The following is a 14,540-nucleotide window of genomic DNA, read 5'->3' as shown; positions in this document are numbered from 1 at the left end:
AAATGCCAGCCACCTTTCCAGCTGTGGTCTGTACATCTACAGAACTTAAACCAAATGCCAGCCACCTTTCCAGCTGTGGTCTGTATATCTACAGAACTTAAACCAGTGGTCCCCAGTATTTTTGGCAGCAGGGACTGGTTTCATGGAAGGCAGTTTTTCTATCAGCCGGGGGTGGGGATGGGTGGTTTTGGGATGAAACTGTTCCACCTCACCTCATCAGGCATCAGGTTTTTTTTTTCTTTTTGAGACACAGTCTCATTCTGTAACCCAAGCTAAAGTGCAATGGCACGATCTCGGCTCATTGCAACCTCTGCCTCCTGAGTTCAAGTGATTCCCCTGCCTCAGCCTCCGGAGTAGCTGGGATCCCAGGCACGCACCACCACACCCGGCTAATTTTTGTATTTTCAGCAAAGATGGGGTTTCACTATGTTGGCCAGGCTGGTCTGAACTCTGGACCTCCAGATCCGTCCACCTTGGCCTCCCAAGTGGTGGGATTACAGGCGTGAGCCACTGCGCCCCGCCTGAAAGACTAACTTTTAAAGACATAAACAGGTTGAAAGTGAAGGTATGGAAAAGTATTCATGTAAACAGCCAAAAGAGAGCTGGAGTGGCTGAAACTACAAGAGACAAATACGTTATATATTGACACAAGGGTCCATGTGCCAAGACACCACAATTATCCATGTACAAACGTTGCCACCCACTACATAAGGCTGACAGGAGACATCCGTACCCTTTATTTATTTATTTATTTATTTATTTATTTATTTATTTTGAGATGGAGTCTAGTCTTGTCACCAGGCTGGAGAGAAATGGGACGATCTCGGCTCTCTGCAACCTCCACCTCTGGGTTTAACCAGTTTTCCCGCCTCAACCTCCCCAGTAGCTAGGATTACAGATGCCCACCACCATGGCTGGCTAATTTTTGTATTTTTGTACAGACAGGGTTTCTCCATGTTGGCCAGGCTGGTCTTGAACTCCTGACCTCAGGTGATCCACCTGCCTCAGCCTCCTAAAGTGCTGGGATTACAGGCGTGAGCCCCCACGCCCGCCCTGATGGATTTAATATTTTTAAGATGACTACCACGCATAGTGATGTGCAGATTCAATGCAACACCATCCAAATCCCAATGACATTTTTTGCAGAAATAGAAAAACACATCCTAAAGTTCATAGGGAGTCTCAGAGGACCCCCAAATCATCGAACGGTCTTGAAAAAGAACAGAGTTGAAAGACTCACACTTACTGATTCCAAAAATTACTTCAAAGCGGTCATGATCAAAACTGTGTGATACTAGCATAAAGACCGGCGTAGAGGCAGGGCACGGTGGCTCACGCCTGTAATCCCAGCGCTCTGGGAGGCCAAGGCAGGCGGATCACGAGGTCAGGAGATTGAGACTATCCTTGCCAACATAGTGAAACCTGGTCTCTAATAAAATACAAAAAATTAGCCGAGCGTGATGCCAAACGCCTGTAGTCCCAGCTACTCAGGAGGCTGACCTAGGAGAATTGCTTGAGCCTGGGAGGTGGAGAGGTTGCCATGAGCTGAGACTGTGCTACTGCACTCCAGCCTGGGCTACAGACTTAGACTCTGTATGGAAAAAACAAAACAAAACAAAAAACCATCAAGGGAGTGAAAAGACCCACGGAATGGGAGAAAACAAACACTGGCAAATCATACACGTAAGGGATTCATATCCAGCATATATAAAGAACCACAGCCCTACAATAAACCCAGTTTAAAAATGGGCAAAGAGGCCCGTCATCCCAGCACTCTGGGAGGCCAAGGCGGGTGGATCACCTGAGGTCAGGAGTTTGAGACCAGCTTGGTCAACATGGAGAAACCCTGTCTCTACTAAATAAAAATTAGCCAGGTGTGGTGGTGCACGCCTGTAATCCCAGCTACTTGAGAGGCTTGAGGCAGGAGAACTGCTTGAGCCTGGGAGGCGGAGGTTTCAGTGAGCCAAGGTTGCACCACTGCACTCCCGCCTGGGCGACACAGCGAGACTCCATCTCAAAAAAAAAAAAAAAAAGGACATACAAACAGACCATAAGCCACTGAAAAGATCCCACATCATTAATCAGGGAAGTGCAAATTAGGACAACCCTAAGGCACCACCTCACACGCATTAGGATGGCTGTTAGCAAAAAAAACAAAGTGCTGGTGAAAATGTGGAGAAACCGGACCCTCTGTGCAGCGCTGGCTGGAACAGGAAATGGTGCAGCCACCGTGCAAACAGTTTGGTGGTTCCTCAAAAAGCTAAACATGGAATTCTAACAAGATCCAGCAAAGCTACTCTCGGAAATTGGAAGCAGAGACTCAGTATTTACGCCCAAGTTCACAGCAGCCTATTCCCAGCCAGGGGCTGGAAGCCACGCCCGTGTCCAGACGACGGGTAAACACGTGGTCTCTCCTCGCGTGGGACAGTCCTCGGCCGTAAAAACGAAGGAGGCTCTGAGAGCCTCCAGCCTGGGGGACCCTGGGGACACTGTGCCAAGAGGAGTCAGTCAGACACAGAAGGTCGTGTGCAGTTACGGGTCATCTGTGTGGCGTCTCTGCAACAGCCAAGTTCGGAGACAGCAGAATGGTGGGTGCCAGGGCTGGGGGAGCCAGGGTTTGAAGGGGACAGAGCAAGTTGTGGAGACGATGGTGCTGACGGTTGCAGGGCAGTGTAACCAGCCCCTAGGGGAAGAGGGAGGGTGTGCAGCGTCCCGACCCTCCAGCCAGGCCGGCCACAGGCAGTGCTAGAGCGAGGGCGTGTACAAATCAAGGCCAGTGGCAACTTGTCAGTAAAAGATGCCACAGCAGCCACCCCGTTCTTCAGGCACGCTGGGGAGTCGGGACCTGGCTGGGTATGCACCTGTCCCAGCGCCCACCGAGACTGTCAGCCACAAGGCCATCCTCTGGGCTGTGGGCAAGGCTGGGGCGTGGGCTGTGGAGGCGGGGAGGACACCTGGCCCCTGGCTCCTGTCAGGCCTGCGCTGCAGCAGCAAGTGCACTGGTTAGAGGATGCCTCAGTTAGACTGATGTTTTAAACTCTGCAGTTTTACTGTATTAATAAAGTCAAGGCCGGGCACGGTGGCTCACACCTGTAATCCCAGCACTTTGGGAGGCCGAGGCAGGCAGATCACGAGGTCAGGAGATCGAGACCATTCTGGCTAACACGGTGAAACCGTCTCTACTAAAAATACAAAAAAATTAGCCAGGCGTGGTGGCACGTCCCTGTAGTCCCAGCTACTCGGGAGGCTGAGGCAGGAGAATGGTGTGAACCCGGGAGGCAGAGGTTGCAGTGAGCAGAGATCACGCCACTGCACTCCAGCCTGGGCGACAGAGCAAGACTCCGTCTCAAAAATAAGCCAAAATATACACGAGGTGCTGGGTGACTGTTCCCTGGGAAACTGGCCAACCCAGGAGCCTGATGCCACCCTCAGCCTGGTCCCCGCCCCCGGAGGGCAGAGGCTAATGCCACAGAGACCTCTAGGGTGCTGGCCCGGCCTGGCCTTCCATTCCCTGACATTCCAGTCACCCCTGGGGCTGTCCCCTCCCAAGACAGATGGAGACCAAGATGGCCCGGCTGCGCTGCTCAGGGGCTGTGGATATAGGAAGATCCTGGTCCTTCCTCGTCAGATACTATCTGGGTGGCCCCTACTCCCAGGCTCACTCACTGTCCTCCCAGCCTGACCGCTGGGGGCTCCACCTCAGCCCTGTCATGCCTGCTGTCCCATAGCCTGGGGTGCTGGGGTTCAGCCCCTCAAGTCTGGCCCCAGGGCTCTGCCCAACAGGCACACAGGGAAGCCTTTGGAGCCATCCGAGACCCTGACGTGTCCCTCGCCCATCTGCCATTCATAGACTCCCACTGGGAGGGTGGCTGGTCAAGCTCCTGTGTCCTGGGAACGCGAGTTTACCCCCGGCAGACATGACTTGGAGACACCCCAGGAGGGGCGTGGGCGTCAGGCTCAGCTCTGCACCTGCAGGGCCATCCGTCCAAACAGGGCTGCGTGAGGGTGGCGGGCCCTGGCCTGGCTCTGCAGCTGGGAGGAAGCCTCTGCCTGGAAGCTGTCCACAGCTTCAGGGGGCTCCCACTGGCTGGGGTGCAGCCTCCTGCAGGGGATGGTACCACAAGCCCCCAACTGGCAGTGCCCAGTACCCCGGGTCCTCTGCTGCTGGCCCACACCAGAACCCCAGCCACGGCCCCTCCCGTCCGCCCGGCCCTCAGGTCTCAGCAGCCTGCTCTCCTGAGAGGGGTGGGGTCCGGCCCCTCCACTCCTTCAGCCAGACACAGCCAGACCTGAGCCGGAGTCTCCACCCCCAAATGCCACCACCCCCAAATGCCATCACCCCTGCCGGCAGGCTCCTCCTCTGCTCCTCATTTGCCCGCACGTCACCTGCAGGCTCCATGCTCACAATCTGCATGGCCAGGACACTCGACAGTTCCTTTGGCTCCTGCGGGCCCAGGTGGCCTTACCACCAGCTGGCCCTGCGCCCGAGGCCACAGCTCCTCAAGGCCCCATCAGCTTGGCTGAGCCTAGACTCCCTCATTTACGTCTGCCCCTGGTCAAGCTTTGGCGGGAAGCAGTCCTCCAGGGCTGCATCTCTTGGTGACAGTCCCTTCTCGAGGGGGTCTCGAGGGGGTCCTCCCTCCCACTCTGCTCCCTGGCCTAGCCCCACACCTGGTCCCAGTGCCCTCCTAACTTCCACAACCCCCACACCCCACCAAGAACTTCCCCGGGGACCTCACCCTCACCCTTGGACCTCACGCACCCCCACTAATGAGTCCTATGCCCACCGTGACCCCTCTCCAAGCACCAGAACTGCCTCATAGACCCAGCCTGGCCCCAACCAAAAGCAAGCTCCCAGCCTGACCCCTGCAGTCCACTTTCCATGGCTTCTCTAGCCAGGATCCTGGGGCCACTCTGCTCCTCCCCAACCTCTCCCCAGATCCAGGCCCCTGCCAGGGCCCCAGAGTCCTGCCCAGCTGGCTGCTCCCTCCCACTGCCACTGAGGCAGAGCTCCCTCCTGGACAGTGTGCTGGGCTGTGGCAGGACCACCACCCTGACCACGCCCCATCAGGATACTGTCTCCAAATCACAGACCTACCAACCTCTGCTGCTCCTGGTGTCACGGGACGAGACTCCTGACTCATCCGGTGGAAGCCCAGGCCATGGAGGTGCCCACTGCCCAGCTCAGCCCCGCCCCACCAGCCTCGGCCCTGGGAAACCCACCCCTTCCTTCTCCTCGGCAGAGGCTCTTCTGCCGGGACCTTCTGAGCCCTAGGCCGCACTCACCACGCCCGAGTTTCTCAGCCCGATTATCTTTCTGCTCTGCTCCTTCCACAGACCACACTCTCCTACCCACTGCGCACAATCTGTTTCACACGCTGATGCTGAAGGAGTGCCACATCAAAGACAAAAAACACTTAGAATATCCGTGCCCGATCCCACGGACGCGGGAGACTATCCGCGCCCAACCCCACAGGTGCAGGAAAAAATGGTCTGGAGAAAAACACTATCAACAAAAACACTGGGAAACAGGAAAACAAACATGCCACTTGGATCCAAAGGTGGGACGAGAACAGCTCCAGATTAAAACACCAAAGAGACATGATTAACCAAATGCACCTGTGAACCCTGACGGGCCCAGGTGTGGGGGTGGGGGTGGGGAACACTATAAAAGGCAGTCTTTTTACATTTTTTGGGTTTTTTGTTATTTTTTTGAGACGAAGTCTTGCCCTGTCACCCAGGCTGGAGTGCAGTGGCGTGATCTCAGCTCACTGCAACCTCCGCCTCCTGGGTTCAAGCGATTCTCCAGCCTCGGCCTCCCAAATAGCTGGGATTACAGGTGGACACCGCTACGCCCGGCTAATTTTTGTTTCTGTGTTTTTTTAGTAGAGACAGGGTTTCACCATGTTGGCCAGGCTGGTCTTGAACTCCTGGGCTCAAGCGATCCTCACACCTCAGCGTCCCTCCTGAGCAGCAAGCACGTACCACCACAACCAGCATATTCTGTTTTCTTTCCAGGACTCTCACCTCTGAAAAGACGTGGTCCCCTCAGCCAAGGCTGCCTTTCTCCTACTGGAAAGGGTTCGGTCGGGAACTGCTCTTACACAGCGGCCTGCCTCCTCCCCAGCTTCTCGGGACAGGTGTTGGCCCGACTCCAGCACTTCAGGCCCTGGGAAGCCACATCCCATGGCTCTGAGCCTCAGGGAAGTGAGCCTAACCCCACGTGCACCATCAGGCCCAGCCACACAACAAAAACCTTAAAAAGATCTGTTTGGAGTCAAAGTCCACAAAACCTACCAACGAGCTGCGGTACCACCTGATCCCCTTTCTCGCTCATCTGTGGCTACCCAGCTGAATCGCCTCTGGCACGGGCTTTCCTGCGCAAGGCCTTTGGCCACTCCCTTTCCTGAATCCCTTTCCCCAAACAGGCACAGCTTTACTCCCTTTTCTCCTTTAGCTTTTGGCTGAAATGTCACTTCGTAGACTTTTCCTCAGCACCCTATTTAAAGCAGTCCCCAGCCAAGGCAGGAGGATTGCTTGAGGCTGGGAGTTTGGGGCCAGCCTGGGCAACGTAGTGAGACTTCTATCTCTACAAAAACACGTAAAATTTGCCAGGCATGGTGGCATGCACCTGTAGTCCCAGCTACTCAGGAAGCTGGGGGGGGGTTGATTGCTTCAGCCCAGGAGTTCAAGGATGCAGTGAGCTATGAATGCACTACTGCACTCCAGCCCGAGTGAGAGAGCAAGACCCCGTCTCTAGAAATAAAAAAAAAAGCGATCCCCCAAACAATACTCTAACACACATACACATACTCCCTCCTCTGCTTCACGTATCTACATGGCATTTTTCATCATTGACCATTCTATGTATTTTACCTAATTCTTTGTTCAGTGCCTGTTCCTCCATCACTCCCCATGAGACTGTCAGCTCCCTGAGGACAAGCATTGGTGTATCCGTGTTCGTTTCTGCAACCCCAGCACAGACCCTAACACATAAAAGTATTCGATAATAAAATTATTGAGGCTGGGCACGGTGGCTCACGCCTGTAATCCCAGCACTTTCCGAGGCCAAGATGGGCGGATCACTTGAGGTCAGGAGTTTGAGACCAGCCTGGTCAATACGGTGAAATAAACCCTGTCTCTACTAAAAATACAAAAATTTGCTGGGCGTGATGGTGATGCATGCCTGTAATCCCAGCTACTCGGGAGGCTGAAGCATGAGGATTGCTTGAACGCAGGAGGTGGAGGTTGCAGTGAGCAGAGATCGTGCCACTGCACTCCAGCCTGGGCAGACAGAGTGAGACTCTGTCTCAAAAAAAAAAAATCCCTGGATTTTTGTCTCTTATATTTAATACTCATTCAGTGTTTAAAAGGCATATATACTCATGACCCAACAATTCCACTTCCGGAATCCTGCCTTGTGAAACCACTCACCTGAGGGCAAACCAAGGCACCTACACAGCATGTTCTCCACAGCACTATTTCTAATGGCCAAAAAAAATGTAAAGAACCTAAATACAATCGGGAAATGCAGTGCCATCCGATCGCGTACTGAGCACCAAGAGAAAGAATGAAGACCTACATCACCACCGTGAAGCGTCCCAAGACATACAGCGAGTGACAACGACAAATCAGCCAAATACTCGCGCAGCATGATTTTTTTTAAAAAGCGACAAAGATTACAAAAACTACACGTTTTGCGGCTGCATGGATACGCACGTAAAAGCACATAAACGCCTCTGCCAAGTTACCAGACTATTAACGGCAATTACCTCTCGGAAAGAAAAGGAAGGACTAAGTCTGGAGATAACTTTTAATTCGGTACAAGAACGTTCTGGTATATTCTCTCGCACGTCCACACTAATTTTAGAAGGCTCACAAACCAATGCTTTAGACTCCGGGCCGTAACTCTCAGGGTCTCTCACCCATCCTCCATTGTTGCTGCCCACCGCGGCCACCCCCGAGCCCGCCAGCAGCGCTCCTCACTCACCAGACACGGGTGAAGGATCCCTCTTGGCCTGGAGGCGACTGGCCTGGGGCAAGAACGGGTTGTTCACCCTACGGGAAGCGGCAGGGTCAGCGGGGAACTGGCCCGGGCCGTCCCCCTACCCGAGCCGCCAGCTGCGAGGCTGCTCACCCGAACGTGTTGGGCTCCTCCACCACCTTCATCTTCGCGGCACCTGCCGGCGCGGGGCCTACGGGGAGCGAGACCGTGAGCGGGGAGGCCGGGATGCAGAGCGCGCGCGGGGCCTGGGGACGCGGGCGGCCGGGCCACTCACCGCGGGCCGAGAGCCCGAGGAACAACAGCACCCGCACCAGCCCCGCCGCCATCGCGCCGCAGCGCCGCGCGGTCACGTGGAATGACGGTCACGTGACCGCGGGAACCGGAAGTGGCGCCCCGCGCATGGGCTGGCAGCCGCACGGCCGGTCCAGAGGCTGAGGGGCGTACCCGTTGGGTGGGGAGTACCCGGCACCCCGGATCCGCGCCATGGGCCGCAGGAGGGCAGCGCGCGGGCCGGGGATGGAGGGCGGCCGCCCTCGGCACCTCCCGACCCGCTCCCTGGAGGCCTTCGCCGAGGAGGTCGGCGCCGCACTGCAAGGTGAGCGAGGCGTGATGGGGAGAGCGGGTCGGGGTTCGAGGGCCTGCCCGGGGGTCCCACGCTGAGGCCGAGTGCCCTTCTCTCTCTCTCGTGCAGCTTCCGTGGAGCCAGGGGCGGCTGAGGGCGAGGGCGGCCCGGGCCCGGCGGCGCTGCCCTGCACGCTGGCCATGTGGGAGTTGGGCCACTGCGACCCCCGGCGCTGCACCGGCCGCAAGCTGGCCCGCCTGGGGCTGGTGCGCTGCCTGCGCCTGGGCCACAGGTTCGGCGGTCTGGTGCTCAGCCCCGTGGGCAAGCAGTACGTGTCCCCCGCAGACAGGTAGGCGCGGGAGGCCTGCCCTAGCTCGTCATTTCCAGCGCTTGGTTCCTTTCAGGGATCGTTTAGTGGGACTTGTATGCCACACCCACACCCACACCCACACCCACGTGGGCAGGGAACGTCTGTCTAGTTTGCCTCCTTTGCATAGCGCAGAGCTTAGGATAATGGAGGTTTTGGGATAATAAACGTTTGTTGAGTGAATAAACGCATGCTCTAGGTACCCCAAACAGCTGCCTCAAAACCTTGCTCATGAAGTCCGTTTGAGGATGTTTGGGGATGGCGGAATGATGTCCCTGAATCCCTAGTGAAGCAATTCTCCAGGGACATGCTTCACTTTGGGTAGTACTGGCTCCTGAACTTACCCCATGCTGTCCCTGGCAGACAGCTGGTGGCGCAGTCTGGGGTCGCCGTCATCGACTGCTCCTGGGCCAGGCTGGACGAGACGCCGTTTGGGAAGATGCGAGGTAGCCACTTGCGCCTGCTGCCCTACCTGGTGGCTGCCAACCCCGTAAATTATGGCCGGCCGTGCAGACTTTCCTGCGTGGAAGCTTTTGCTGCCACCTTCTGCATCGTAGGTGAGTCCAGGGGCTCCACAGCAGCGTGACCGGGCAACCTGGTGTTCCTGCTGTGCTCCCAGCATCGTGTTTCCTGCGGACACACCCCTGGAGGAGTGTAAGGGACGGACAGGGAAGCAGTTCAGACAGACCGGGGTTTCAGCCCCGACTGTCACTTCAGGTTTTCGGCCTGTGGAGTTGCAGTGGAGGCGGAATGGGATCGCTGCGGTACAGAGGCCAGCGTACGGGGTGCCGTTGATGACGGCAGCACTGCCCCGAGAATCCTGCTTATCCTCCGTGTCCTCCTTACTGAATTGCTGATCTAAAGAAGCCCAGATGAGGCATGGGGCAGTCTTGGTGGGAATGTTTGCGTTTCGCAACAAGGAGGGGGACTCGGTCGGTTGCAGAGGTGTGGACTGTAGCAGGGGAGGTGCAGGCTGGGACTGGGGGCAGTTCGGGCTCTCAGGACTGTGAGCTGATGTTTGGTGAGGACCCTGCAGTTACGTGGGAGAGCCATCCGGCAGCAGGTGATCAGGACGCACTCGAGGGGACCATTTACTTCTTTGGGTTTCTTGTTTGTCACACCATCAGGCTTTCCGGACCTCGCTGTCATTTTGCTGCGGAAGTTTAAATGGGGCAAGGGCTTCTTGGACCTGAACCGCCAGCTGCTGGACAAGTACGCAGCCTGCAGCGGCCCGGAGGAGGTGCTGCAGGCAGAACAGGAGTTCTTAGCCAGTGCCAAGGAGAGCCCCCGGGAGGAGGAGATTGGTGAGCCCTGGCGGGGCTGGGAGCCAAGGCCCTCCAAAGCCTGGGTGGTGGGAGGCCTGGTCCTGCTCTGAGCTCACTTACAGACCACTTTCCTCTCTCGGCTCAGATCCCTTCGATGTGGATTCAGGGAGAGAGTCTGGAAACCCTAACAGGCCTGTGGCCAGCACCCGGTAGGTCCTTGGGCTTCTTAATTTCATGATCACTCAGACCCAGGGCTCTCCTCTACCTCTGACCTGAGCCCCTCCTGCTGCCTGGGGGTGGCGTCGTAAACAACACCCCGATGATCTGGCTAGAAAACCTGAAGTGGACATCCCACTGGAGAGGTTTGGGTTTGGAGAGTACATGGAGAGGCATCTGTCCTGGGCTTGCGGCTTTTTGTGGATGAGGTTGCCTCCAGCTAGCCAGGGAGGATGTCATTTGGGAACGTGCTCCCCCTCCCCTCCCAGGCTGCCCTCGGACACTGATGACAGTGATGCGTCTGAGGACCCGGGGCCTGGCGCCGAGCACGGAGGAACCAGCAGCAGCTGCTCTGAAGAGGAGCAGACTCAGGGACAGGGGGCTGAAGCCAGGGCCCCGGCCGAGGTTTGGAAAGGAATCAAGACGCGGCAGAGAGACTGAGGGTTGCAGACACGTATATATTTGAGGCTGGGTAACGAGAAGATCTAGAGACACGAGGGACGTAGATGGGCCTGGCAGTCTCGGCTCCTCGTGGCTGCTGGCAGGACTGAGCTGTCCGGGTTCTCTCCGCATTTCCAGCACAGCTGTGCTCTGCATCCTGCCTCAGCGCGCTCGCAATGAAGCTGCAGGCCAGGAAGCCGCGTGTGAGTCTCTGTTTTTCACCCTGGGCCTGAGGAAGGGTTGGGGCGAACTCTTGGCTCTGCCTGGCGGGGCTGTGGAGCAGGTCTCCGGTGGCCAGATATGTGCGTGAAGGACACCCTGCCAGTTGGCATGGAGCCCTTCACACTGACCACCGGTCTTGGGTGACGTCCCTGCCCTGGGAGCCCCGTGGGGACTGGAGACCTGTGCAGTTCTTGACTCACCTGCCCTCGGCATCCCTCTGTGAGTGGAGGCTCTGGAAGCTCTACCCAATAGTGCCAGTGGCACCCTTTGCCCTCCCCAGCTGTGACTACCAAAAAATGCCTCTGCACATTGCCTGTCGTGCAGGGAGCACAGCCACTCACTGAGTCCCTGGAGACCAGCTGCCCACCGCCCACCCAGGGCCGGGGAGCCCAAGGAAGCAAGCAGGGAAGCGCACCTGGTGGCCAAGCCCACTGTGGCCTGCACTGTGTCCCAGGCAGCTTCTGGCCAGGTCCTGCCAAGTTGGCCACCCAGATGTGGGGTTGGGTGCAGGGGTTCACAGCACACACCAGACGGACACGGCCAGGGCGATGGGAGCCACGGGGCCAGCCACGACACACACGTCACAGCACAGGAGGGGCGCCGTGGGCCCTGGCTGCACAAAGCTGGCCACAGTGAGCTGGAAGATGCTTCAGGGAACTCGGGGTGGGGGCCAGGGCCGGGGTCGGCAGCTGACGGACTCAGGGGTCCGCCTCCATGCACTTCTCCAGCTCCTTGAGTTTCTTCACGAACTCCTGCGCCTCCTTGCTGGTGCGGCCTTCCAGCATCCTCAGCGCAGACCTCACTGCAAGCGGGCGTGGGCAGGTGTGTGGGAGCCGGCGACAGCCGCTGCCCCTCCCCCCACCCGGACGCTCACTCACCCTGGGCTCTGGGCCGGCACAGGTGCAGGGTGACAGGCTGCCCAGCCCTCGCACCCCCGCCCACCTGGGGCCGGGCGACACCACTGACGCCCCCTAGGCCGAGGGCCGCCTCCCCGGCGAAGTCGTTGGTGGACAGCCAGTCGTGGTCCATGACGGTGAACAGCACACAGGCCCCGCGGCGGCGGCACGCCTCGGCAGGCACGGAGCTGCGGACAGAGGCCGGTCAGGGGAGGCTCACCCCCGCAGCCTGGAGCCCGGGGCTGGGGCCTGGGACACTCACAAGTAGAAGAGCTCGTCGTACACAGGGTGCAGCGTCCGGGTCTTCACCTGGGTCCTCTGGCTGCGGACCAGTGGGAAGAGATGCGGTGGGCCCAGCTCCACGATCACAAAGGGGTCGCTTAGGCCTGCAGGAGCACAGTCATGAGCCCCCTGTCCCCATCCTACCATCACCCGACCCGTCCCCGCTGCAGCTCACCGTTGGCGTCCAGGGGCAGCAGGTCGGCGGCGTGCAGCACCTCCACAGCCAGCCGCTGCTCAGCCGCCTCATAATGGCAACGGACGCTCAGGCGTCCAAACCGGTTCTGCTCCAGGGTCCTCTGCAGAAAGGCGGGTGAGCACAGCTGGGCTCGGGGAGCCTCAGAGGCAGCACCCTGTCCCGGGCGCCTCCCTACCTGTTTGAGCTTGTCCAGGTAGAACTGCTCAATGCACTCACGGGTGGAACATTTGTGCAGCCGCAGCTCCTCCTTCAGCCTCTGCAGGGGAAGCGCGTCAGGAGGGGCCCTGGGTGCTGGCAGTCAGCGCTGGCACTTGGGAGACCTGACTGCCCGTGGGGCCACCTCATGCTCAAGGACACAGCCTGTGCGGGGCTGCAGTTTGAACTCGGTCCCCTCATCCACGCCCCCGCTGCACAGAGGGTCCCGCCTCACCTTATAGCTTCCATCCCTCAGGCTCTCCAGGGGCAAACCCTGACCCTCTGCGTGGAAAAAAGTGACCAGGGCCTGGGGCAGGGAAAGAAGGTAGAGGTGTCAGGGAGCCTGGCTTGTGCTGGGGACAGGTGGAGACCCCCAGCACAAAGGAGCCCAGGCAGCACTGGGGGCTCAGCAGTCCAGGGCAGAGCCCTTTCTCACACCCTGGGGGGCATCGGAAGCTCCCAGGAAAGCTGGGGAAAGGCCATCACCAGAGGTCACACCTCGGCATTAATGGGAGGCGGCGCCGTGGACAGCCCTGGAGTGGCTGCTGAGCCAGTGGGGATAAAGGGAGGGGTCAGAGCAGCCCTGAGGCGGGGGCCGGCGGGAAAGGTTCCTTCACGGGGCTCTACCTCCAGCGTGAAGTGGAAGCGACTGTAGAAATCAGCAGAGACATCACGGTTTGCACCCAGCGCCTGCAGAATGGCCTGGAGAAGCAGCTCCCACAGGGCCTCCAGCACCCTGCAGGGTGGCATTAGTGACCACAGGCCAGCCGCACCTGCCCCGCTGGCCCCACCCACAGAATGCCTGGAGGAGCAGCTCCCACAGGGCCTCCAGCACCCTGCAGGGCAGCATCAGTGACCACGGGCCAGTCCATCCCACCCCACCCGCCCGCACCTGCTCAGGTTCCCCTTCACCAGCGAGGAGTTCAGCAGGGCCAGCTTCTCATCCAAGTACTTCATGAGCGGGGCCACGGCCTGCAGGCAGGGGTGTTCAGGCGGGGCTGACCCCGCACCTCTGCCCTGCTCCCAGCACACACAGTCCCATCCACGGCCCCTCGCCCCAGCACTCACCTCATCGTTCTGGATGGAGTCGGGTGAGAGGCTGATGTGCTGTACATACTTCCGGATGTCGCCCACCATCTGAGGGCAGGAGCAGCGCTCAGCATGGGCAGGGGGCACCAGGGACTGTCCCCACGCTCCGGTCTCCAGGCCCCACCCACCTTGGAGGTCAGGTGCGCTGTCACCGTGTGAGCCTCCCGCTGCAGGTCATCGTCCAGGGCCTGTGTGCAGCTGAGCAGGGGGCGGGGGAGCACCCCCTCGAGTCCCGGGGCCCCCTCGGGCCATGCCAGCCCCTTCAGGGCCTGCCCAGCAGCCTTGCGCACGAGCTCCACATTGTTGAGGACCACGCAGAGCTGGGGGAGGTGTGGTCAGGCGGCGATGGGTCGGGGCCTGGTGATGGCTCCCCACCTCCCGCCGACTCCCCTCCCCAGCTGGCCACTCACCGCCTCGCTCACTGCTTCACCGCCTGCCCCTGGCTGAGTGTCCACCTTCTTCCGAAGCAGCTCCGTGTAGAAGAGCGTGGCCTCACACATGTCCTGAGGAGGGGGCGGTGGTGGGGAACCATGGAACCCTCCCCTGCCCCGTCACCTCCCCCACCTGTTCCCCTCACCCCCAGGGCCCACCCACACACCTGGCCAAGCTGGGTGCCCAGCCCCTGAGCCTGGGCAGGGTCAGGCCATGCCAGGCGCACCCACAGCTCCTGGATGTGACTGAGGCAAAGACCAGCAGTGGCTGCGGAGCTGCTGTGCCTGGAGGAAGGGTCCACAGGTTCCAGCTGGGGAGACAGGGGAGGCTGGGGTTGCTGGGGTTGCTGGGGAAGGGGGGAGGCTGGGGAGG

General features: G+C 59.0%; 3 protein-coding genes across 5 annotated transcripts in view; 1 reads left to right on the top strand and 2 right to left on the bottom strand.

Annotated features, from left to right (window-relative positions):
• Nucleotides 1–8,394, bottom strand: part of GNPTG (N-acetylglucosamine-1-phosphate transferase, gamma subunit) — a 10,969-nt gene extending 2,575 nt beyond the window's left edge. Inside the window, exons 1-3 of the mRNA XM_011966926.1 lie at nt 8,280–8,394; nt 8,138–8,195; nt 7,991–8,058 (exon numbers count right to left, since the gene is read on the bottom strand). Coding sequence (XP_011822316.1) covers nt 7,991–8,058; nt 8,138–8,195; nt 8,280–8,331 — 178 coding nt within the window. The 5' untranslated portion in view covers nt 8,332–8,394. The remainder of the gene's footprint in view (nt 1–7,990; nt 8,059–8,137; nt 8,196–8,279) is intronic.
• On the top strand, nt 3,106–11,052 carry TSR3 (TSR3, 20S rRNA accumulation, homolog (S. cerevisiae)). The gene is made up of 7 exons (XM_011966927.1): nt 3,106–3,119; nt 8,442–8,600; nt 8,697–8,916; nt 9,298–9,491; nt 10,062–10,238; nt 10,345–10,408; nt 10,685–11,052. Exons 2-7 carry the CDS (start codon nt 8,489–8,491, stop codon nt 10,854–10,856), a joined length of 939 nt encoding a protein of 312 aa, XP_011822317.1. The 5' UTR covers nt 3,106–3,119; nt 8,442–8,488; the 3' UTR covers nt 10,857–11,052.
• A 177-nt stretch (nt 11,053–11,229) lies between these two features.
• Nucleotides 11,230–14,540, bottom strand: part of BAIAP3 (BAI1-associated protein 3) — a 13,753-nt gene continuing 10,442 nt past the window's right edge. For all 3 annotated transcript variants that reach the window (XM_011966928.1, XM_011966929.1, XM_011966930.1), the window contains 12 exons: nt 14,335–14,478; nt 14,147–14,239; nt 13,865–14,056; nt 13,716–13,784; nt 13,540–13,619; nt 13,275–13,383; nt 12,883–12,954; nt 12,628–12,708; nt 12,432–12,552; nt 12,237–12,360; nt 11,957–12,162; nt 11,230–11,880 (listed from right to left, as the gene is read on the bottom strand). In XM_011966928.1, coding sequence (XP_011822318.1) covers nt 11,777–11,880; nt 11,957–12,162; nt 12,237–12,360; nt 12,432–12,552; nt 12,628–12,708; nt 12,883–12,954; nt 13,275–13,383; nt 13,540–13,619; nt 13,716–13,784; nt 13,865–14,056; nt 14,147–14,239; nt 14,335–14,478 — 1,395 coding nt within the window. In that variant the 3' untranslated portion in view covers nt 11,230–11,776. The remainder of the gene's footprint in view (nt 11,881–11,956; nt 12,163–12,236; nt 12,361–12,431; nt 12,553–12,627; nt 12,709–12,882; nt 12,955–13,274; nt 13,384–13,539; nt 13,620–13,715; nt 13,785–13,864; nt 14,057–14,146; nt 14,240–14,334; nt 14,479–14,540) is intronic.

This window comes from Mandrillus leucophaeus, unplaced genomic scaffold (assembly GCF_000951045.1).
Source record: "Mandrillus leucophaeus isolate KB7577 unplaced genomic scaffold, Mleu.le_1.0 Scaffold78, whole genome shotgun sequence".
In the NCBI taxonomy this organism is placed as follows: domain Eukaryota; kingdom Metazoa; phylum Chordata; class Mammalia; order Primates; family Cercopithecidae; genus Mandrillus; species Mandrillus leucophaeus.
Note: the sequence above shows the minus strand (reverse complement) of the source record. Positions and strands in the feature narration are given on the sequence as shown.